This window comes from Macrosteles quadrilineatus, unplaced genomic scaffold (genome assembly GCF_028750875.1).
Source record: "Macrosteles quadrilineatus isolate MER2022 unplaced genomic scaffold, UCM_ALF_1.0 Scaffold_3__2_contigs__length_128488019, whole genome shotgun sequence".
Lineage (NCBI taxonomy): Eukaryota > Metazoa > Arthropoda > Insecta > Hemiptera > Cicadellidae > Macrosteles > Macrosteles quadrilineatus.
The window spans coordinates 96843302-96868345 of NW_026542596.1; the positions used below are offsets into that span (position 1 = coordinate 96843302).

General features: G+C 35.7%; 1 protein-coding gene across 1 annotated transcript; it reads left to right on the forward strand.

The window, feature by feature from the left end:
* Positions 1-61: 61 nt before the first annotated feature.
* Positions 62-23356, forward strand: LOC128988802 (bone morphogenetic protein receptor type-1B-like). The gene is made up of 10 exons (XM_054410457.1): positions 62-434; positions 8850-9034; positions 9910-10130; positions 11737-11863; positions 12353-12545; positions 14445-14549; positions 15082-15274; positions 16649-16807; positions 19575-19743; positions 20244-23356. Exons 1-10 carry the CDS (start codon positions 350-352, stop codon positions 20376-20378), a joined length of 1572 nt encoding a protein of 523 aa, XP_054266432.1. The 5' UTR covers positions 62-349; the 3' UTR covers positions 20379-23356.
* Positions 23357-25044: the final 1688 nt, after the last annotated feature.

Sequence of the window (25044 nt, forward strand, 5' to 3'; positions counted from 1 at the left end):
ACACAGATTGTCTATTTTCCATTTCAATCCGCTTCGAAATTCTATTTTCGGACAAGAAGAAAATGGCGTCTCTTCTGTAAAGGATCGGTGATCTTGTGCTGATTGTTATGGTGTCTGATTATTAATAACAATTCATTTAACGTTGTGTAAATAACTACAATAATTGATCTTCATTGACAACTTCGTAGATTAATTAAACACAATTTTGATTGTTTAGACCTTTGTTTAGTTCTAAAGTGTGAAGAAGAAATGTTAGTGAAGTATAGGGCTATCCAAGACGATTTTCTTCCAAAGAATAACAATGTCAGGCCAACTAATCTTTAAGAATGGTACCAATTGACAGAGTAAAATGGCATACTCTTTGTTTAATTATTTGGACAGCAAATCGCCGTATATTGTTGGCTTGGGAATTATTATAAGCCATAGTAATACAGGTAGGCCTAAGCTTATTATTAACTTAGTAGGTAGGCCCTAAGTTTACTAACCTATCCTAATTATTACAATTAGGCCAGTGTTACCGAGCCTTGAGCCTTACCAATAAGGAATCTCTCCTGTCAAAGCAACAAAGAAGGTAGATGATGGATCTAACCCTGAGTCAGTTAACCCTTAACTTAGGACTGCCCTGATGGTTTGGACGAATGTCCGGCTGTCATTTTTGTAATCTCACAAGGTTGTTTTTTTTAATTTGCAGTGTCTAAACTACTTACGATAACTTAGAAATATACATGCTCATTTTGTAGACAAGAAGGAAATTTTGAATAAAATTACTTAACTTAGGCCTAAGTTAATTAGCCTAAGTCCCTAATTGGTAAATTCCCAGGGTACAGTTTCTTAACTGGGCTATGCTAATATTGATTGAAACTATCAATTCGATTAGTCCTTCATGCGATTTTTTCACCATCAGCAAGTTTGGTTGGTTAGGTTAGGTTATGATGGTTTAATTTTTAGCCTAGTTTTATTTTATAATAGATATAACTTTTGTTAAAAATATTGATTATTAATCAATATTTCCAATTCGATAGTTTCAATCAATATGAGCATAGCCCAGTTAAGAAGCTGTACCCAATTCCCAAGTTAGTTTACGGACATAACTTAGGCCTAACTTATGGGATATTTAACCCTAGCAGTGGCCAACCGTCACTGGGTGACGGTTTGCCAATGATGCTTAGAATGGCCACCGTCACCGGGTGACGGTAGGCCTATGGGCAGAAATTATTTTAACGGTAAAGAAATCACTTAGGTATAATCAACTCAGATGAGAACAATAGGCCTTATAGGCTATACCATTCTCTGAACTTTCATTTTATTACATAAACAAACCCTGTAGCAGGTAGGACCTATATAACAATGTCACGACGATTAGAAATCAAATAAATTTTTGGCGCGGCACGACTTTTGCAGCCGACACTTCGGAACTGGCAAAACACGTCTTGTTTGGCAGTACCCTGCTTGGGTAATTTTCGTCTTGGGATGTTGCGGGTGGTACCACTGGATAGCCATTGATTTTATCTTCATTGTGGTACAGTAGTGAAATTTAGAACTAAATATTGATTGGACAACCGGTACGATTTTATGAAAACAGCTGTTTTAGAAATTTATAACAAATGGCCTATACCATCACAAGGTGACGATATGAAAAAAAAAGAATTACATACAGTGTAAGTTATTATTACCTACTCTAGTCATATATTATGTTATTTTGAAGAGGAAGAAATGTAGCTTGTGATAGTGGCAGCCCTGCGCTCAGGGTTATTCCCGTTTTCTCTCACTAAGACGACAAAAGTGTGTCACTACTGTCAAGGTCTCATACACAAAGTGTCTTGTATTCACCATTGCGTGTTGTTGCCAGTGAGTTTTTGCTCTCGTTTTATCCGCGATTGATTACTAAATTCGTTACTATTTGGTTCGTATTTTTTGAGAAATGTGCATGTGTACCGTAGGTATATAACAGTAGTAACTTAACCCTAGCAGTGGCCAATGTTAGAAGTGGGGAATGGCCAACCCATTTTGGCGATTTTGCAGACCATTTTTTGAAAATTCGTAAAAATTCAACCGTACAAGTAAACTTAGCCAACCTCATATTCATTTTGTTCGGAAAGAACAGGAGAATCTAGAAATAGTAATATCATAATGATTGAGACAGTGTATTTTATCGGTAAAGTGAAAAAAATAAAAAAATTTGAATTTGAAGAAATTTCAAAAGCGGCCTCTGCTTTTTTTTCTACGGATTTTTTATGGGAAATTCATTATATAGGCCTACATTTTGTAGACAATCTAATTCCCTACATAGAAATATATGGGGAAAATATTTTTTTTAATAAGTTTTTGGGGCGAAATATAATGACAAACGGAGAACCGAAAAAATTGAAAACCGTACAGTGTTAGTTTATGTTGTAAAAAGTTCTATAATATATGTGTATACTAATAATGATATATACATGTTTGTAAAGCCAATGAAGTAAGGAATCAAAAAAAGTCATAAAGTTTAGGGTAAAAATAATTTTTTACCTATAAACATAGCCTACGGATATAAAATAATGTTTTTATATTTTAGCGATTTCTCGAGAAAAAAATTCACAGTACTTAGTATACAACTTTTGTACCAAATTTGTTTAACTCAAACCAACATAATAATCTTGTAGTGTATTCAATTACCTACATAAAAATGTACCTATAACATGTTAGAAATATTTTTTTTGTAGGTACGTAATAGGGACATAATAATACAATAACCGCAAAACCGCAAATAAGTGTAAACTATAGCCTACAGTGTTTGCTTGTGTTGTGAAACATTATGTAGGCTGATGATATGTAGCCTACATATTTGTAAAGCTAATGAAGTAAGGAATCCAAAAAAGTCATAAGTATGATGGTAAAAAGTTATTTTCACCTATGATTATATATCAATTTGAGAACGTTTTGAATTTTTTGTGCATTTCGAGAAAATGGAGTGTACAGTATTTAGTAGCCTATATAATTTTTTTACCAAATTTTTTACACCCAAACCAATATAAACATGGTTTAGTGTATTCATTTACCATTATAAAAATGTATAACACCTTGGGTAAATCATTATATAGCATATATAGCACCTCTGAATGTCAGAATCGTCATTTTTGGACATGATGCTAACAAAATACAGTAGTAGGCCTATTTAGTATAGGTAGGCTATAACTTTTTTACAAAATTTTTTACCCCCAAACCATTATAAACATGTTGTAGTGTATTCATTTACCTTTATAATAATGTATAACACCTTGGGTATATCATTATATAGGTAGGTACAACAATCTCTGAATGTCAGAATCGTCATTTTAGGACATGATGCTAACAAAATACAACCTTTTATGAACACTATTTCACACAATTCAGTAATATTTATGCATGAAGATTACTGTTATACACACACACAACACTTCACTAACACTAACACTATGAACTAATAACATATTTAGTAATAAATCGCGGATAAAACTATTACCGGCAACAACACAAACAAACAATGGCAATACAAGACAGCTGACAGACTGTAGCAGTAATGACTCACTTCCGTCGTCTACATGCGAGCATACAGAAATCACCCTGAGTGCAGGGCTGCCACTCTCTGAATCTAAATTTCTTCCTCTTCAAAATGATATACTATATGACTAGTAATAATAACTTTCACTGTATATAATTCGTATTTTCCATACTGTCACCAGACGACTGTTGGCCATTTGCTAGAAATTTCGAAAACAGCTGTTTTCATAAAATCGTACCGATTGTGCAATCAATATTTAGTTATAAATATCACTACCACAATGAAGATAAAATCAATGGCTATCCAGTGGTACCACCCGCAACATCCCAAGACGAAAATTACCCGAGCAGGGTAATGCCAAACAAGACGTGTTTTGCCAGTTCCCAAGTGTCGGCTGCAAAAGTCGTACCGCGCCAAAATTTCATTTGATTTCTAATCGTCGTGACATTGTTATATACCTGCTACAGGGTTTGTTTATGTAATCAAATGAAAGTTCAGAATGTGATCTTTCGAATGGTATATACTCATCTGAGTTGATTGTAAGTGTTTTTTTTACCGTTAAAAAAATTTCGGCCCATACCGTAACCAGACGACATTGGCCATTCTAAGCATCAACGTCATACCGTCACCAGGCGACAGTTGGCCACTGCTAGGGTTAATCTTAGTGCATTTTATTATGCATGAATATTTACTGAATAGTGTCAAATTGTGTTTATAAAAGGTTGGATTTTTCTTGCGGTTGTATTTTGCAGTTTTCCGTTTATTTATATTATTATGCCCCTAGCTCGTAAAAACAAAAATTGTTAACCAACGTGTTACCGGTATACATTTTTATGTACCGGTAGGTAATTGAATACGGACTACAAGATGTTAAGGCTATGTTGGTTTGAAGTAAGAACATTTGGTACAAAAGTTTTATACTAAATACTAGCCTATGAATTTTTTTTTCTCACAAAATCGCTAAATTATAAAAACATTATTTTATTTATAAATAAAAAATCATTATAAACTTTATGATTCTTTTTTTATTCCTTACCGTACTTCATTAGATTTACAAACATGTAGGCCTATATATCATTATTACTATTCACATATATTATAGGCCTATAACTTTTTACAACACAAACTAGCACTGTACGGTTTTCAATTTTTTCGGTTCTCCGTTTGTTATTATATTTCTTTATAGTCTTACCTCCGTCAGTAGTCCAAAATTGTGTCTTATTTCAACTAGGCCTAGGTAATGTTGATCAAAGCTGACATGTTTCATTGCACTACAACATCGTCGGAGCTTTACGTCAAAAACATCAAATAATTTTTTAAACATAAAATACAACACGGGACACAGTCTAACATTTAAACACGAAATAACACGATAGCGTTATCATGACATGGCACGGCAGCGGTTGTAGGTAGACTGGACACGGGTTATGTAACTTCGTCTCGTCCTTCTCTGTTATCAGCTCGGTGGTCAGCTGTTCCAGATTAGATAACAGTGTTGAAGAGGGAGTGGCACTTGAACTGTAGTTTATCATTGAAGATGTATTCCTTATGTTCTCAGTTTATGTTCATTTTATATATTTCATACTCCTCAAGTGTGTCCAACTTATTACCTTTCCCACGATAATGTAAAACTTCCAAGCCGGTCATAATTTCACTCATAGAGTGATTACAATCAGCAAGGTGTTGAGCAAATGCAGATTTTTGTTTATGGTGTTTAGGATCTGGTCGGTGTTCTTTATATCGTGTTTGAAAGGCACAGCCTGTTTGGCCTATGTATTTACTTGGGCAATCCGGACAAGATATCCTATACACGCCGGTTTTATCTATTTTGTCACCTATCTTATTTTTATTCGCCAACACGTTTCTGGTATGGTTTGTAGTTCTGAAGGCTAGTTCAATGCCTTGTTTAGCGAGTTCTTTCTTTAATGCTTGTTGGATACTTGATACTTGATGTGTTGCCACTGGAAGTGCTGCTGCGCCGTGGACGTCAGTTTTTTTTTTCTTTTTATTTCTTTTCTATGGATCTACCATAAAGTCTTCAATTTTATATAACGGGGATTCCGTTAATATATTCTTCAATTTTTCTTTGAAGGATTCCATCGAAGGTTCTTCCTTAATCTCATTTGGTAGTCTATCTATCGATAGTGTGACTATATTCCTTGCAGACATATTTTTTCTTCTCTGAGCTGTCAATCTTTACACCTTGTTTGTTTTTATTGTTATGTTTTGTGATGAGCCTATCTACTAAACCGCTTTTATAACCATTTACTGTAGCTATAGGATATATGTTTTATAGTTTTGTATTCAATTTCATAATTTACTGCGTTTAACGGAACTGTTAACATCCTATGGACCAATGAATTAAATAAAATGCTGACATTTTTTGAGAATATGGTTGGTATGAGGTGTTGTGGATTGTTTGTACAGATGTGGTTGGTTTCCTGTATATGCTATAATTGAAACTGTCGACAGTCTTCTTTATGTTTAAATCTAAAAAATGTATGCAGTCTGATTCTTCTGTTTCAAGTGTGAATTCTAATTTTGGTGCTATTTGATTTAAATATTTGAAGAGGAGGTTTAATTGTCTCTTGTTGCCACCAAACTTTAATACAATGGTGTCATCCACCACATATCCATAGTACATCAGTATATCTTATCTTTGTATTTGTTTTTATCTGAAAATATCCCATAGCAAGGCCGTCGTTCTGTAAATAATATTTACCATTGAAAGTAAAATAGTTCTGAGGGAGTACTTCAGTTAGTAGTTGTAAAATTTCATTTATTGCTTCAGGTAGTAAGTTTGAATGTTTATTTAGGTTGTCATAAACAATGTCCAGTGTGGTTTTCAATGGGACATTGGTATATAGGTTTACAATGTCAAATGAGGCGAGAGATTGGTGCATTTTTATTTTAAAGTCTTTAGTTTTATTTATGAAATCATAGGGGTTTTTTAGGCTATGATTGTTTTCAAGGACAATATTTTCTTTCAATAAACATTCTAATTTCTTGGCTATTTTATAAGTAGGAGCGCTTGTATAGTCTCCCAAAACTTGGTAAATAACTTAGGGCAAGTTTAATGAAGTAATAAACGCTGAAATCAAATCTATCGTTACCGTAATGAAGATGACAGAAACGAGGCTAGGTTAATAATTTCACACAAATTAAATAGAAAACACAGGTTAGGCAATATAATCTTACTTCCGTAACAAAAACTGCAGTTAAAAGCACTACAAAACATTAAAACTAAGTTAAATGATCATAATGCTATTCTATGTAAAGCTGACAAAGGCAATACAACTGTAATAATGTATAAAACTGATTACAATATCAAAGTACAAAGTTTCATTTCTAAAAACGACATAATTGAAATAGACAAGGATCCCACGAAATCATTTCACACCAAAATAAAGAAATTGGTTAACCAGAGTAAAGTGCTATTTACTGAAGATGACATAAAATATCTAGACGTGTCATGAACCCATCTCCGCCCATTTTACATGGCCTACCTAAAGTCCATAAGGAGGGTATTCCCATCAGACCCCTAGTAGACTATACAAGCGCACCTACTTATTAAATAGCCAAGAAATTAGAATGTTTATTGAAAGAAAATATTGTCCTTCAAAACAATCATAGAAAAATATGTCTGCAAAGAATATAGTCACACTATCCAACACGCATTAAAGAAAGAACTCGCTAAACAAGGCATTGAACTAGCCTTCAGAACTACAAACCATACTAGAAACGTGTTGACGAATAAAATTGAGATAGGTGACAAAATAGATAAACCCGGCGTGTATAGGATATCTTGTCCGGATTGCCCAAGTAAATACATAGGGCAAACAGGCCGTGCCTTCCAAACACGATATAAAAAACACCGACCAGATCCTAAACACCATAAACAAAAATCTGCGTTTGCTCAACACCTTGCTGATTGTAATAATCACTCTATGAGTGATATTATGACCGGCTTGGAATTTTTACATTATTGCGGGAAAGGTAATACCTAAGTTGGACACACTTGAGGAGTATGAAATATATAAAATGAACATAAACAATGAATACAAGGAATACATCCTCAACGATAAACTACAGTTCAAGTGCCACTCCCTCTTCAACACTGTTATCTCATCTGGAACAGCTGACCACCGAGCTGATAACAGAGAAGGACGAGACGAAGTTACATAACCCGTGTCCAGTCTACCTACAACCGCTGCCGTGCCATGTCATGATAACGCTATCGTGTTATTTCGTGTTTAAATGTTCCTTGTCTCGTGTTGTATTTTATGTTTAAATTATTTGATGTTTTTGACGTAAAGCTCTGACGATGTTGCAGTGCAACGAAACATGTCAGCTTTGATCAATATTAGTTGAAATAAGACACAATTTTGTACTACTGACGGAGGTAAGTCATTTTTAGTAGTCTAGGGGCTATCAGAATGACTACAAAATGTATATAATGAATTTCCCATAAGAAATTCGTAGAAAAAAATACTGAGGCTGCTTTTGAAATTAAAAAAAAATCTATTTTTTTATCTTTTTCACTTTACCGAAAAAAAATACACTGTCTAAATCATTATTATATTACTATTTCTAGATTCTCCTGTTCTTTCCGAACATAATGAATATGAGGTTGGCTAGGTTTACTTGTACGGTTGAATTGTCACGAATTTTCAAAAAAATGTCTGCAATATCGCCAAAATGGGTTGGCCATTCCCCACTTCTAACATTGGCCACTGCTAGGGTTAAGTAATATTGTCATGAGGTTGTTCAGAATGACGTCTAGATCACCACTGTAATGTTTTTTTCCTTTGTCGATTGACAGATCTCCAAAATATTTGATCAGCTAACTTATAAGTTAGTACCGAATATTAATTTGCGTATAAAATTATTAACAAAGAGTAACTTATCTTAAAAAAAAAAAAAAAAAAAAAAAAAATACTAGGCCTAGACTTGTGTAAATGGGCTAAAGTTAGGCCTATAAGAAATTAATTTTAAGACCTAAGTTTTAAGAAATTAAGGATAATATGGTTTACATCAACGATTAAACATAATGCAATTAATTGGTGAAATAGTAGCTTTGGCCTAATCCTAGTGTGAATAACATCACCCATTATGTAGGTATGTTTAAGTTATAAGTTAGCATATCTAGGCCTAATCTCAGCCTATTCAATGAACACGAGGTAAAAATTACACATCAAGTGAAAAATAATCTCAGAGAAAATATGTAGTTGTATTGGAAAAGGCATTCAATGGCTTTTTGTATATAAAATTTGAGCCTAGGTAACTAGCGGAAAAATAATTTTTGATCAAAATATTGGTTGTATTTCAGTGTCTGGAATTTTGTGCTACTGTGAGGGACATTGTCCCGATGGACTGCACAATGGAACCTGTGAGGCAAAACCAGGCTCACAATGCTTCAGTGCTGTGGAAGACGTATACAATTTGGAAACTGGTAACTATGAAGAAGAAAGAACCTACGGATGTCTTCCTCCTGATGAACAGGGATTCATGCAGGTGAGAAAAGGAAAAACTGACTTACTGTTAAGAAATAGGCCTAAATTTGCTTAAAATACTAAATTATACTGCATAAAGTAGGCTATATTTTGTGTGTTTGAGAGAAATCACTGAACATCTCACTTAGGAAGTTAAATACTATTGCATGACACAGCTTAATCAGTCATATAGTTATTATTAATTTAATTTAGGTAGGTAATTTTACAGTTTGGGTCAAGAAGAACACGTGACAAGATTTTAATGAACTAACCCAACTTCTGTATCACATAGACGAATACAAATCTTGAAATCACTTAAGACTCATAAGTCATAATAAGGAACACTGTGTTGAACCATTGACTATTAGATACTGCAGTATACGTCCCATCTATGGACCAGTTGTAGCCAATTTGTTGTTACAAAAGAACGTAGTTGTGTGAGCCAGTCACAGAATGCGCTAGTGATTAAAAAACTCTTTATTTTCTAGCCTACCTTATTTTTGTTGTTGGTCGAGTTGATGGGTCTTAAAAGTTGCTAAAGCTCACAAAAAGTAATTTCATTATTTTAAATTGTTAAAAAAGATTGTGTATTCAACAGAAATCAGTAATTTAGATCAGCACAATCTATCGGTGGCTCATATCAACAACGACAATTTTGGTTAAAAAACTGGCTACAAGTTTCATGGAGATGGATTGTCTAGTTTTATTAATTAATAGTCAAAGGTTCAACTTTAAACCATCCGCATTTTCATGGTAGAAATTATTGTACCATGGATTAAAAGCTGAATAGATAATCTTAGACATAGTTATTAAACTCAAGCTTCTTTTTCAGTGGAATTGTTTGAAATCATCACCTTCTCCATGTTTGGTCATTTATGCTCTTTTGTTTCATTTCAGTGTAAAGGAAACCTGGTCCCTCATCAAATGCCCAAAGCCATTCAGTGCTGCAACTTCACAGACATGTGCAACCGAGACTTGCGACCGACGTTTGCGCCTCGGCCGACGGAGGCACCCCTTGATACTCCCCTCATGGAGGTTATCCCATACATCGCTCTTCTCATCTCCGTCACTGTCTGCCTCATAGCCTTCCTCATTGTTATAGCTTGCGTCTACCTCAGGTAAGCCTGTCAGTTAGTGCTCATTAGTGTCTAAGTCTATATTATTTGCCAATTTTATCTCTGAATTATCTACACTAGGACTATAACCACTTGCCTACCCAGAAATTCGTTTGGTCATTGTTTATTTGTCATTATTCTCAGATATGAAGGGTTAGGCTTATGTCACTAACTTGTAATATGTTGACGATAGTTTTTTCCCTATTCGGTAAAAAATTCCCAGGTTTAACTGTCACCCTGTATTATACAGGGTGGAGCGCGGTAATTTGCTTATTTGGGAGTGGAATAAAAAAATTATGAACATGTAGAAACTTAATTTTATATTTCACTTACATTGAACAGTAATGGAATTTACAAATTATTTTGTTTTAAATATTATATCTGGCAAATGTTGACCTTCCCGATCCACACACTGCTGCATACGTTTTCTGAAGTTCTCATGCACTTTTTCAAGCATGTCGACTGGTATTCTGGCAATCTCAGCAGCAATATTGTTCCTTAGGTCTTCCAGGGTTTTGGGACGGTTGCAATACACCTTGGACTTCAGGTAACCCCAAAGGAAAAAATCGCATGGAGCTAAGTCTGGTGAGCGTGCCGGCCAGTTCAGATCACCATTGCGAGAGATGAGCCGTTCAGGAAACATTTGCCTCAAAAGATCAATGGTAACTCTCGCTGTATGTGCAGTGGCACCATCTTGTTGAAACCATGTATCCTCTAATTGCATTGCCTCAAGTGCTGGATGGAAAAAATCCTGCAGCATAGTTAGGTAACGTTCGGCATTCACAGTTGCCGGAAAAAAGTAAGGGCCAATGATGCCTACTCGTGATAAGGCGCACCACACAGTGACGCGGTCCGAATGCAGAGGTCTCTGATGAACTTCTCTGGGGTTTGTGTCACTCCAGTACCGCATGTTTTGCTTGTTTACACACCCACTGAGATGAAAATGTGCCTCATCAGAAAAGAACACAATTGCGTCACGAGGTATGGTTGCAAGCATGTCTTCACAAGATGTTCGTCGTGTCAAATAATCCCGTGCTGACAATTGTTGGACCACACACATTTTATATGGGTGGAAATGCTGTTCACTATGGAGAATCCGGTGGAGAGAACGCCTTGAAATGCCAAGAGCAAGTGCTTGCTTCCGAGCAGAGCGTTTTGGAGATTGCAATACTGCTGCTCTAACTCGTTCGATATTTTGTGGTGTTGTAACACTCCTCGCAGGTCCTCTTCGTACAGATGACACATTCCCTGCTGTCCTGAATGCATTCACCCAATTCACAACTGATTGCCGTCCAGGAACACGTCCGCGTGGGGAAACAGCGAAACGCAAACGGAAAGCACGTTGCACTGCAATTATCGAGTAGTTATTTGAAAAATATGCTTCAACACAAAATGAACGCTCCTCACGTGTCCACTCCATGATGGCAACTCAAAATGAGCTGAAGACAAACTTCCGGTCAGTCACAACAATCATCGCCCACTTCCGCCTCTTTTTACTAACAGTGCTGCCAACCACCTGCAACTCAAAATAGCAATTTCCCGCGCTCCACCCTTTACATAGGCTTCTCCTCATCTCGTCCTGGATTAACAATTTTGAACTTATTTACAGATATAAGAAAAAAGAAGAAAGTCGACAATTTTACCTGCCAGAAAATAGAGATTACCTGTCATCATCACACACATTAAAGCATTTAATAGATCAGAGTTCTGGTTCAGGATCTGGTCTGCCATTGCTGGTAAGTATTGTTTTCAATAATTGTAGAGAGTGTATTTTTGTGACATGATACTCTATTCAGTAGGCCAGGCCTACTTTAACTTACATTACTGATAAAAATTTAAGTAAAGTACACAGATGTTAATATATTTTTGTCAGTAAGGTTAGCTTGTTGTCTCTAAAAACCAGTTTCAAAGCCATCTTCACTTAAAACATTCAGGTAACTACTATACATAGGAGTGTTTTTAGTAAACTATTTAGCTGTTATTGGGTTTTTTTAAGTGTCTCATGAGAGATGATAATAAATATATGGTGTAGGCCTGCATTACTTAGTTACATTACGGGTGGACTTGTGCTTTTAGGTGTCAAACAAAATAACTTAATGAAAAATCCTTTTCATTTTAGAGATATTAAAAAAAGAAAATTAGTAAAAACAGGTAAATAACGTAATATTTACTTGTAAATTTTATTGGTGCGAAGCTAAGTTTCTCATGGAAGATTCATTGTCCAGGTTCAGAGAACGATTGCCAAGCAGATCCAGATGGTGCAGTCTGTAGGCAAGGGAAGGTACGGAGAAGTGTGGCTGGCGCGGTGGAGAGGAGAGAAGGTGGCTGTCAAGGTTTTCTTCACTACAGAGGAGGCGAGTTGGTTCAGAGAAACTGAGATATACCAGACAGTACTCATGAGACATGAGAATATTTTGGGTAAGTAAGATGGTTGTGTAAGCTAGTGTTTCTCAACCACTGCGGTGGTATGTGGTGATATTCCAAGTACGAGTTTTATATATCAGGGTTGTTTGGGCTTCAGAATGAATTTACAGACCAGTTGCAACAGCAGGGTTCCCACGGACCTGGAAAGTCAGGGAAGATTAGGGAAAGTCAGGAAAACAGGTATAGGGTCAGGGAAAGTTTTTAAAAATAATTTTAAGCCAGGGAAATTTACTAAACACTGTTATAGATTGCGTTAATTTTTTTGATGATTAATTGATTAGGTTATTTTGAAATGAGTTAGTTGCTGAAAGATTACTTAAGTTATAAAAAAATCTGTGGTGTACATATGTAATTTTTATTAAAAGTCTTTTTGTTTTATTTACAGCTGTAAGTATTTTGAATTTGATTTCTTATTTGGTATTGTATTAATAAATACCCCCGCCACAGCAAATCTGCAGACTAAGCAAATTTTTTATTTAACTGGCTGGATTTCTACTAAATTATCCCCTTAAAATAGTTCCTATTCAAATAAGATTAATTTTAATAAGTTAGGTTTGCTACACAGAATATGATAAAGAGTGTTTTTATTAAATTTGTGATAGCTTACTGTTAAATAAATAAATTTGCTAAAACAAAAAAAAAAAATAATTCGGTTCTGGGTCTAAGTCATACCTTGTGACCTGCGTAATAGCTTGTTCCCTATATGTGAAATTCACTAAAAGGAGTTGGAAGGGTGGCTATGGGGATGATGGAGGCCATATTAAATTTCAAAAGTTTTTAAGCTATAAATACTTAAAGAAAACTCTGTACCTAAAATATGGTGTGGTCAGGGAAATTAACAGATAACGGTCAGGGAATTCACTTGAGATATTTTTGTGGGAACCCTGCCAGGTAATAGTGCACTAGATGTAACAGGACAGTATTATTTTATTAGTAGGCTATATACCGGTAAAATCTAGTTTATGTGACTGACTTAAAATAATGAGCTTGGTGCTCAGTACTTCACCCTGGGGATTTCCATTAGTTGCAAAAATTGAACAATCTCGAGAGTAGTTCATACTCATACCAAAATAATAAATAATAAACCTAATCAATTGATGATTACCTGCACGTGTAAGTGGAACATGGTGTGTGGGCATAGTTCACAGAATTTTGTCGTCTTGTGAATTGGTAATCCAGAATAATGTTTGGGAAAATTCGTATAACTTTTACAATACTATAGTCTGTTCAATAAATATTTATTTAACCCAAGCTAAATGCTTTTTCCTAAAAATATAGTCTGTTCAAAAAATTTAAGCGGTTTGAGGGGAAGTTCCCCCATTACTTTCTTGCTTAAATTTTATATTTCAGCTTATTGACATTTTAGCAAACCTCTGGTGTTGTTTTAAAGGTAGGATCAAGACGAGGGGATAGATTTCTTACCCTAAAACAGCCTAAATTTTTTGAACGGAGTGTAGTGCTAGGGTTGTAATAGTCAGTACACCAATGAAGACAATTTCAAAATGGCCATAATATTGCCCTCAGGGCATCCGAAAATAACTGGAAAATTTATGTGAATTATGATGAGTGAGATAAGTCTGTGAATTGTTTTTGATGGAGCTAGAATCGCCAATCATTTTTGGCGAGCGTATATGCATTTACAGAGTTAGGATGTATTTTATTATCTTTGTGTATAGCATCAATGAAACAGAGGTGTCAAATATAACCCGAGGGCTTGGATAATCGGGAGTGTACTGTAAACCTGTTTTAACAATTTTTGCATGATCCATGCTTGTAAAGTGTTATTAGAATAATCATGTATAGGTCTACGTATGTGTTTTCATATCTAGAATAGTAGACCTGATTAAATAAAGATAATTCTGTTTTTTTTTCTTCAAATGTCTTTTGTTTTAGGTTTCATTGCGGCTGATATAAAGGGTACAGGTTCGTGGACTCAGATGCTTCTCATCACCGACTACCATGAGTATGGGTCTCTGTACGATTATCTCCAAAATACAGGTAAGCTTAAGTTGTTTTATTGTTTTAACTGATCCAACTAAAAACACCATATTTTATATCTAGGCCCGCATTTAAAAGTGTGAATGAAAAAATACGCTGTACTCCTGATTACCTGGGATAAAGTAAAGTTGCTGAGGCTTCCTGTAAAAATACGTAAAATTGCGGTTAATCTAATTGGGCTGATCTAATTTTTGTTATGAAGAAAATTAAATCTGATTTGACGGATATATCTGTCTTATGCCCACAAAAAATGTAAGGTGGACGGATACATCCGTCTGCCGCCCATAGCAATAATCACAAAATATGAACACTGCATTATTTCTTTTTAACTTGAAAGACACCCCATTACCTCAAAAATACTTTATGGAAGGATGTATAAAAACAGGGGTTGGTGTAGTATAACGAACCCATTCTGAAAATTTGGCAAACTATAGAAAAATGTTATTGGGATAGATATTTCAAGTAGCTGTATCAAGAATCCATAAATTTTGGCATCAACACACATTACTACTTGAGATGTATTGTTGAATAGTGCTCGAGCCCAGCGGGCTGCTACGACTGGCCAAGAGTGCGTCGGGAGGCATCGCCCACCTGCACACAGAGATATTTGGCACCCACGGCAAACCTGCCATTGCCCACCGCGACATCAAGAGCCGCAACATTCTTGTCAAGAAGAACGGAGAATGTGCCATCGCAGACTTTGGTCTAGCTGTTAGATTTCTCAGGTGATCATCACATTAATTATAATTCTTAATAGTTGGCCTACTATAGGCCTAGTTCGGCCGCTTAGATAGCGACCTCCTCTAGCATTGGTTAGCATTAGCGTGCAGGACGCTATCTAAGCGGCCGAACTAAAGCAATCATCTTGTTTTTGACAGTGTTGAGTCTGTTAATGTTATGTTGTGCTTTTTGGATGTCCAATTAAAAAAAAGTACATTTAGAAATTCAAATTAAATCTTTAGTGTTATTATTTAGGTTAAATACTGTGGAAAACATAAAAAATAGTTTAAAAAGACTAATGTGAGCTACTGCAACGCTATGATGGGTGCAGCAAAAAAGAATGTAAAGTTACATGTTAATTGAGTGTATAACCACCGAACATGTTGAGTGTGCAGCAGCTGTGTCAACAGCTGTACACAGCTGAGTGCATTTCTCAACAACAATTGACAAAATATGCGCGTAGTAACATTTCGGTTTTATTTGACATTTGTATTGAATTTTTTTACCTCATGAATAATAATTTTTATTTTTTACCTCATGAATAATAATTTTTATTTAGTATAAAATTTACTTAGTGTTTAATAATGGATACCTATTAAAATGTCACCAGATTGGTTCGGAGATGAATGTGAAAATGTAGAATACAATTAAGATCCCATTTCTATTTGTCGTTGAAATAGGAATTCATTTGTACCACACATAAAATAAATAATAAAACTGGAATTTAAATTTTGAAATTGATTAGAAAATCTCACTGCTAATGCATTAAATAAAATCTGATGATGATGATGGATAGAATTGCAAATTTTATTCCTAGGTTAAAAGTTGCTGCTAGCTTTAGAATAAGCCACAGACAGAGTATATACTAATATAAATTACTGACTTTTTGTTGAATATATTGACTTTTTACCGAGGAAGTCAATTTGAAAGGTCAACTTAGTATAAGCTATGCATCTTTTATATCACATCATGACGTTAACAAAAATTATGGGAGAAAATATAGTTTTGATTTTAGATCTCTCAGGGTGTGGCTCATTCAATTATGTTTGATTAAAAATAAAAAAAATTGCTACACATGGTCCATATAGATTGGATGTTTTCTTCAGTTTCCAAAATTCAACAGTAAAATAATATGCAATATATTATATACCTTTTTCCTTAGGTTGGCCCATTCCTTTATCTATTCAATTTTACAAATTTTGTATTCCTTAATTAAATTATTTATACTGTTATAACATAACAGATAGATTCTAGATTGAATCAAGAGTATATTAGTCTACTGAAATACGTAATCACCACTGCTATCAATAAAATACATATTTATCAAACATTGTTGCTTTGAAGTATTGCCTTGGTCCAACCAATATTCTTGCTTGCAGTGATTCCAACGAGATAGACATTGCAGCCAACACCAGAGTAGGCACTCGGCGCTACATGGCTCCTGAAGTTCTGGACGAGACTCTCGACTCCAAGTCATTTGATGCTTTTAAAATGGCCGACATGTACTCACTAGGCCTTGTCTTTTGGGAGATGTGTCGGTAAGTCAAGTTAATGATACAGTATAAAGTATAAAATTGGAATTAATCTTTTTTACTTATTTATTTTTTCAGCGCAACTTGATCATTGTTGAAAAATGTTATAGTCCCTTAGTGTTTAAATCTTTATATTTATTAAACTGTTCTAGACTTCCTTTCTTGATACCTCGAGACTGGACTTGTTTAAACTTTAGGTCTGATTCATCAGTAATAAAAAATTTAAAATAAAATGAATAGGTACAGTATGTTTAAAAATCACAAATTGTCTGTGCACGGTTATAATACTAACTGTTTTAAAGTTTTGTTTTGTATTACTAAACATGTAGACTAAACATTAAGAACAAAACCAAACTGAACATGAATATTTAACATGGTTGACCGCTGAATAAAAGATAAAATTTACTCATCTCTAAAGTCTAGTCACTCATCTAGTTACGGTAACAAACAACTTGGTGTTAGTATATGTATAAACAATCAAGGCACCCTTATTAATAGAGAGGTGCCATGTACATGCATAATGACTAACTACATAATACATAACGGCAACTGAGGTACATGTATAACTAAACCAAATATTAACCTAAAAATGGAGGATGGGTTGCTTGACGTAGTAAAGTAAGAGGGTTTGTTTGAGATATTGCTTCACTTTAAAAACAGCAAAGAGTGTTTTGGCGCTTGCCCACATTTCAACCATACTTGTCTTTTGTAAAAATCTCGGACATTTTTCACATTTCATTTATGGAAACAACATAATACATTTTTTGTCCGTAAATGGTACATTCAATATCAAAATGGCCAAACTAAACCTTCCAAAGTTTGGTCGTAGCAAAACAAAAACCTACATCACTTGTAAAACCACATTCTAAGCAGAGTGTCTAGTAGTCGGGAAAATCGGGAAGGTCGGGAATTAGTATTGAATTTCAAAATGGTCTTGAAAAGTCGGGATTTAGTCTTAAATTTGATTTCAAAGTCGGGAATTTTCATGATTTTGCCGCGATCGTCGTCTTGCGTTTACGTAACCGCAAAAGCCAATGATGATGTCTACACGGCCTCAGGAAATGTTCACGATTTTTCCGCGATAGTGGACGACGACGATGACGTTTCCGAAACCACGAGAGACCACGATGACGTTTCTGTGACAGCGGGAGACTACGATGACGTTTCCGTGACCGCGGGAGACGACGATGACGTTTCCTTGAACGCGGGAGACGACAATGATGCCTACACGGCCGCGGGAAAGGTTCATGATTTTGCCGTGATCGCGGACGACGACGATACCGTTCCCGTGACCGCGGGAGATGACGGTGACGTTTCCGTGACCGCGGGAGATGACGGTGATGTCTAAACAGCCACGGGAAATGTTCACGATTTTGCCGCGATCGCGGTCGACGACGATGACGTTTCCGTGACTGCGGGAGACGACGATAATATCTGCTCGGCCGCGGGAAATGTTAATGATTTTGCCGCGATCGTGGACGACGACGATGACGATTCCGTGACCGCGGGAGACGACGATGATATCTGCTCGGCCGCGGGAAATGTTCATGATTTTGTCACGATCGCGGACGACGACGATGACGTTTCTGTGACCGCGGGAGATGACGATGACGTTTCTGTGACCGCGGGAGACGAGGATGATGTCTACACGGCCGCGGGAAATGTCCATGATTTTGCCGTGACCGCGGGAGATGACGGTGATCTCTAAACAGCCGCGGGAAATGTTCATGATTTTGCCGCGATCGTGGACGACGACGATGACGTTTCCGTGACCGCGGTTGATGACGATGACGTTTCCGTGACCGCGGGAGACGACGATGACGTTTCCGTGACCACGGGAGACGACGATGATGTCTACACGGCCGTGGGAAATGTTCATGATTTTGCCGCGATCGCGGACGATGACGATGACGTTTCTGAGTCCTCGGGAGACGACGATGATGTCATTGATGTCTACAAGGCCGCGGGAAATGTTCATGATTTTGCCGTGATCGCGGACGACAACGATCAAGTTTCTGTAACCGCTGTAGTCAATGATGATGTCTAAACGTACGGTACGTGGAAGATTTCATGATAAAAAAAAACCAAATTTGCTAGTTAGAACTTTTTATTGCTGCATTATTTCTTTACTTGAAAACACCACATTATCATAATACTACTTTATGACAAAGACAGGGGTTGGTGTAGTATTATTCAGAAAATTTGGTTAAGCTATAAAAATTGGTATTGGTATCAAGAATCGTGAATCGATACATTTTGGTATCAACACCCACTAATTGTTGAAAAAACTAGTCTTGAGAAATCTGGAATTAGTCTTGAATTTTATAATGGAAATAAACTAGACACCCTGTCTAAGTCTCCTTTAATCTTAAAATGGGAGATTTTCACTCCACCACTCTACAAGTCACACCTGGTTCCGAGTAACTTTGACTTGTTTTGGGCACCAAAACAAAGACTAGTTCAGGCCCACAGCGCTTTGATCACGACAAAGACCTTCAATTGTGTCTCATCGGGGGACTGAGCTCGTAAGCGGAGGAGTTTTACGACAAAGGAATTTTAAACACGACCATCTCTTGATGAATGCATAAATTTGTTTACCTTTACATGCTTACGTTGATTTATTTTCTTGTGCTAACTTTTCATTTTGTTCCAAAACCTTCCTTACATCCTGAACAGCCCTTCTACTTCTCTTTAGGTGCAAAGCTTATGCTGTGAAATGTTTTTGATGATCACCTCACACGGATTTGATATTTAATTAACTGTGTCACTGTAGGAGATGTGCCACCAAGGGAGGAAGTGACAAATGGAACCTGCAGGTGGAAGATTTTGCTGTGCCTTACTACGATGTTGTACCCAACGACCCCTCGTTTGAAGATATGCTGGAGGTAGTTTGTGTCCAGAAACTTCGCCCGCCTGTCCCTCTTCGCTGGCATTCCCATGAGGTAAGATTGTTACTTTTTCACTTAGCTTTTCACCAAAACATGAATATAGCGCTCATTATCATCGTATACCACGATAATGGCCAAATTCTGAATATCTCCTGTTATCTTGTTGACATCAACATCGTATCCCACAATCACAGAAGTGTTGCTACTGTCCTCCCCCCATCACGAAAAAAGCGTGTATTTTATGCAAAGACTTTTATCATTGTAGTGCGGGAATGGGAGCTGTGAAGACGTTGCAATAATGTGACACAATCGCAGGAAGATGTGTTAAAAAAGAAGACTGCTAAAAAGTGGTAAAACCAAAACCAACTTTAAAAACCAACCCTCTTGATACATTGTGTTGTGTTGAAGGTACTGAATGATCATGCAGGAGTGTTGGCACCAGAACCCTCTCGTCAGACTCACCTCACTGAGAGTCAAGAAGACATTGTGGAGGCTCAATTCTGACTGTGACAGTGACACGTTGTATTGTATCTAAACATTGTGTTGTGTTGAAGGTGCTGAGGACACTGGCCATGATCATGCAGGAGTGTTGGCACCAGAACCCTCACGTCAGACTCACCTCACTGAGAGTCAAGAAGACATTGTGGAGGCTCAATTCTGACTCTGATCCCAATATCAAAATTATTTAGTATATCAGGTTTATTTTGAAAAAAAGGTACTTCTATTATTTTTAAGAATTTAGTATTAACACGGTCATTGTAATGTCCCTAACCATATCTGGTGTATTAACAATAACAATGTAAATTAAGGTTATTTTTTGTATCGATACAAGGCCTATTCCAGATCATCGGGTGTGTGATACCTATGGTCCAGTGGGGTTGTCTATTGTTTTATAAAACTACGGTAACTGACTCTGTGATAAATGGAAGCACATTTTGAAATAGCGGTTGATCTGCATATTTATTCTGTTGTAAGAATACGGCACAAGTTGTTACAGCACAAAGATCTTGTTTTATATTTGCATTGTTGTTCAATTCTGTATATTGCTATCAGCTTTAGAAAATGTAGAAAGCAAACCCTACGATAATGAAAATCCTCTTTTGTAATTAATTTAACTGTGTTATTTGTATATTTGACTATTGAAAAAAGTTTTGAAGAATTTTGTTTACTGAATGAAGGGAAGGTAAATTAAAAAATATAGATTTGTTAATATTTCAGAATGTAGTTTTTCAACAATGGTGATCATATTTTAAAATTTAATTTTTAAGGGATGGAAAAGCAAGAATAAACTCTTTTGCTATTATTTTCTTTGCTATAGCATAAATGAATATACTTAGGTTGGGGAAAATGCTTTAAGAAAATTTTAAATCTGTTAATCAGGTTTTCAGTTTTCAACTTAGACCATTGTAATTTAAGATTGGAAATAAAATTAATAAGGTAGTTCATGGTGATGAATGATGTACTATTTTTAGTATTGGTTTTGGTATCTAAAATTATTTTCTGATAGCCTTTATCTGCACAACACTATTCTTGATTACCTAATGGTTTTGTATGAAAAAGTCACATGTTAACCATTCTATCAATCTCAGAGGGCAATCAATTTTATTCTTTTTTCTCTTGTTAGCCCTAGGTATTACTTTTTTTTACTTTACTTACTTTCTTATTGCAATAAAACAAACAGTTGAACTCTGGGTCCCGATGCATCAACTCAGGCTTATTGTGCTTAAAAAAAAACGAACGGTAAAAGAACTGTTGATTAAGAAATTCCAAACGAATAGTTCATCAATCATATAAACATCGTAACATTCCAAGCATTGCCAAATGCGTTATCTGAATATCATTCAGTCCAGTTCAGCCAATAATCTCCTGTCTTACGAGTCTGCGACTCAGAGGGGTGATAATAAAGAATCCTTTGACCCAACGATCATGTGTGACAATGGTGTGATTTCATTTTTGTACCGGAACAACAGGGTGCCAAAAAGCAGATGGAACTGCCATTTATGCCACAAGCACGACCATTGCTGTAGGTATGAAATCCATGCTTGATTTGGAAAAGCACAAGCTGCGAAATGAAAGAAAAAATATATGTCTGTGTCTGCGGGAACATCCTGTGGGAAACCAAGTCAGCCTGGTCCTAGTGGATCATCCTAAGGCTCAATGGACACAGGTATTCTTCTGGTTGTTTCTGGCTGGTGCTTGGTGGAACAACATGCTTTGAGATGATCTGGGGATTGCTCCTCTTTAAACATCAGCTGATACAGTAATAATAATTAAAAATACCCCATCCAGACATATAGTTTTCATTCCAAGGCTTCATTGCTTTTCCAAATCAAGCAGGGATTTCACAATTTTGCAGCATAAATGGCAGTACCACATGCCCTCTGGTACCTTGATACGTAACACAAGCACAATAAAAATAAAGCCAACACCATGGTATATAGGTGACTGTAACACATTATCTTTGGACCACATAACAACAATTTTTAGGCTCATCAGGCCTTGGAGAACAGGCTGGGATCATAGGATGGAGCTTTGGAACTGGCACCATTTCACAATTGGTCTCAGAACTATTCTAGAGATGCAGCCTCCTCTATACCTTCCTTTACTCTTCTTTCTTTCAAACTTTTAGATGATTTGAGAATTGCTCCTCTTCTTTAAATATAGCAGCTTGCATTTTATATTTATTAGAAAGGTCTTAATCGACAGTAGATTTATAAAGTAACTAAAGTCTCTAAAAAATTAAAACCACCAAATTTTAATCTATTTTTGCCATGGATAATATAATAATACATTTTGTTTAGTTTTCAATTGAAAACATTTTAAAATGTACTTCTACATATTGTATCTATTTAGTCCCAGTTAAATTAGTAAGAGTCAAAACTTAATTTTGACTGTGCAGATGAGCAATAACATGTAAAAGCATAAAAAAATAAAAATGCATGACTTTCAAGTATTTAATTAAACCAATATCAAACTATTTTTTCTTCGACCAAATCATGTAGATTTAAGTTTTTTTTTATTACCAGACATATTTTTTTACTTTAATACCAGGTTTTATAGAAAACAAAATCAATCCTCTGTAGATTATATAAACAAATATTGGCTACGTTCCAAAAGCAGCATAATACTTTAATAACCAAGGATTTTATAAGGCTATTGACTAGTAAATATACATGTGTATTATTCCCATATTTTAAATTAGAATAAGTTTTCAACTGTGAGAGAAAATGTTTTATATTTTCTGCTATGTGCAGCAGGGTATCACATATTGTAATAATTGAAAACATAATCAAATATCATATCTGTGTATTCCAAGAATTGTATGGAAATGTACAACTATCATAGGTTTACTTTGAAGTTTTGTTATTATTCAATAAATAGTTTAGAGTTTATGTAATAAACGACGATGAGAACCGACATTTCGTTTGCTATGCATATCAGAAGTCAATGGTATCAAGTTTTAAGGTGCCTTACAAGGCACACTGTTTTGTTTACGAAATGGGTAGTAAATTTATTACATTATTTTATATTTATAACTTTGCTCAATCTGCTTTATGTATAAAATAGATTTATAGCAATATATAGTTCTGAAAACAGTATTTGTTATTTTAAAGGTTATAGATAATGTTAAACATGTATATATATATTAAAATCAGTGTCCTTTTAATTTTGAACTTTTCTTTAGTCCTTATACGTCCAGGATTAAGGGGGTTGGTTGCTTTCAAGAAATGCATGGGGTACAGTTAGATTCACAACATAACTTGGATATTTTACTCATGATGGGTAAACAGTTGAAGCTACATTTATCTATGGATGGCTGGACATAACTATTGGCAACCAAAGACAAATGAGTTAACATTAACACTGTCTTGACCAAGCCAGTGTTGTATCTGGACACCGTGTCTCTAGTTGGGCTCAAAGTAGACTTACCACTTTGCACTAGAAACTCCTCAGCACCGAGCATCGCTCTTTCTCACTCAACTCTGTTCTCCGTGATTGTTTTTAAATAAATCGTCACAGCCTTCTGGTACTCTACTTTTTTACTAGTGACTTGTATACATGCATCTAGGTAGGGCTGGCATCAGATAGGCGAGGGATCAGTTAAAGCTGAAATGTGTTGGAGTGAGAAACACGGGTTTAAGGTCATTCAGCTCCCAATCTAGTCGCCATCATGCCGCTGTAGACGAAAGATCATTGCATGTTGACATACGATGCTTTTTTAAAAAGTGGTGAGTCAACTGTGAAACTCAACATGGTGGATCTAAAGTGAAAACTCAACAATATTTTAGACATTACTTTCGTATTGGTCGTCATGGTGAACTTCCGAGTCAGAATACTTTTTTAAGGTGGGCTTCTTATTTAGAACTAAAGGGTCAGTTGCGAAAACAAAAATAAAAGGAACACAGTTTAGTGTGTTCTAGGAAAATGAGGATTGTATGTGCCATCAATCTTTGAAGAAAAGGAACTCTTGTCATTGTTAATTCTTCTGCACGATACATGAACATGATAAGAGACTTTTTCATTCCCGAACTTAAAGGGTAGAAAATCTACATCAAGAACATATATTTTCAACAAGATGGGGCAACTGCTTACACAGCCAGTGCTTCTATGACAGCATTTTGAATGTTATTTCCTGGGCAAGAGATGTCATGGTTTGGTGATGTGTGACTACCGCGTTCACCGGACTTGTCAATGAATGACTTTTCCCTATGGAGTCACATGAAGACAGAAAAAGAAAAACCATGTACTCTGGAAGAATTTAAGGCCGCAATCAGGAGCTAAATTAAACTTATCAATCAATAGTTACTGAACAATGTGGAACGTTTTTCGCAAGGCTTGAAAATATGTGTCGGTTTCAACGGCCGAAGTTTGAATGAGGTAATTTTCAAAACTTAAAATAAGGTATTTTATTTTGTAAATGGTATAACTTTTGCTTCATTTCTATGTCAATAAAACTTAAAGAGCAATCGCTTTTTTAAATATATCCGTTTCCCATGGACCACCCTCTACTAACTTGAAAAATAAAATATAACAGTGGTACTGTAGCTAGCTGTCTTGTCTATATAAGTAATACAATAAGGGCATTTTCTGTATCATCCCTTTTTCAGTCCTCCTACAAACAGATTTTTATGATTAAGATGTCATTTTAATCTCACTAGAGGTCGGCCCGAGGTCTTGACCAAAAATATGTACTGTGTAAACTTTTCTATTTTCACCCCACACTGTAAATAAAGCATGTGATTGGAATTTCTCCCATTTGTTTTGTTTTTCTGTTTATATTTCGTCACCAGCATGGCAACCCATAAAACCCATGTTAATTTTTTTTAATTACAATTCATTTTTTGTGCTTATTTT

Bases quoted from the DNA above. Each gene is read 5' to 3' on its own strand.
- LOC128988802 (XM_054410457.1), top strand. From the start codon at position 350: ATGGCATACTCTTTGTTTAATTATTTGGACAGCAAATCGCCGTATATT. The intron at 435-8,849 runs GTAGGCCTAAGC...GTTGTATTTCAG, and splicing joins TATAAGCCATAGTAATACAG to TGTCTGGAATTTTGTGCTAC. The intron at 9,035-9,909 runs GTGAGAAAAGGA...GTTTCATTTCAG, and splicing joins ATGAACAGGGATTCATGCAG to TGTAAAGGAAACCTGGTCCC.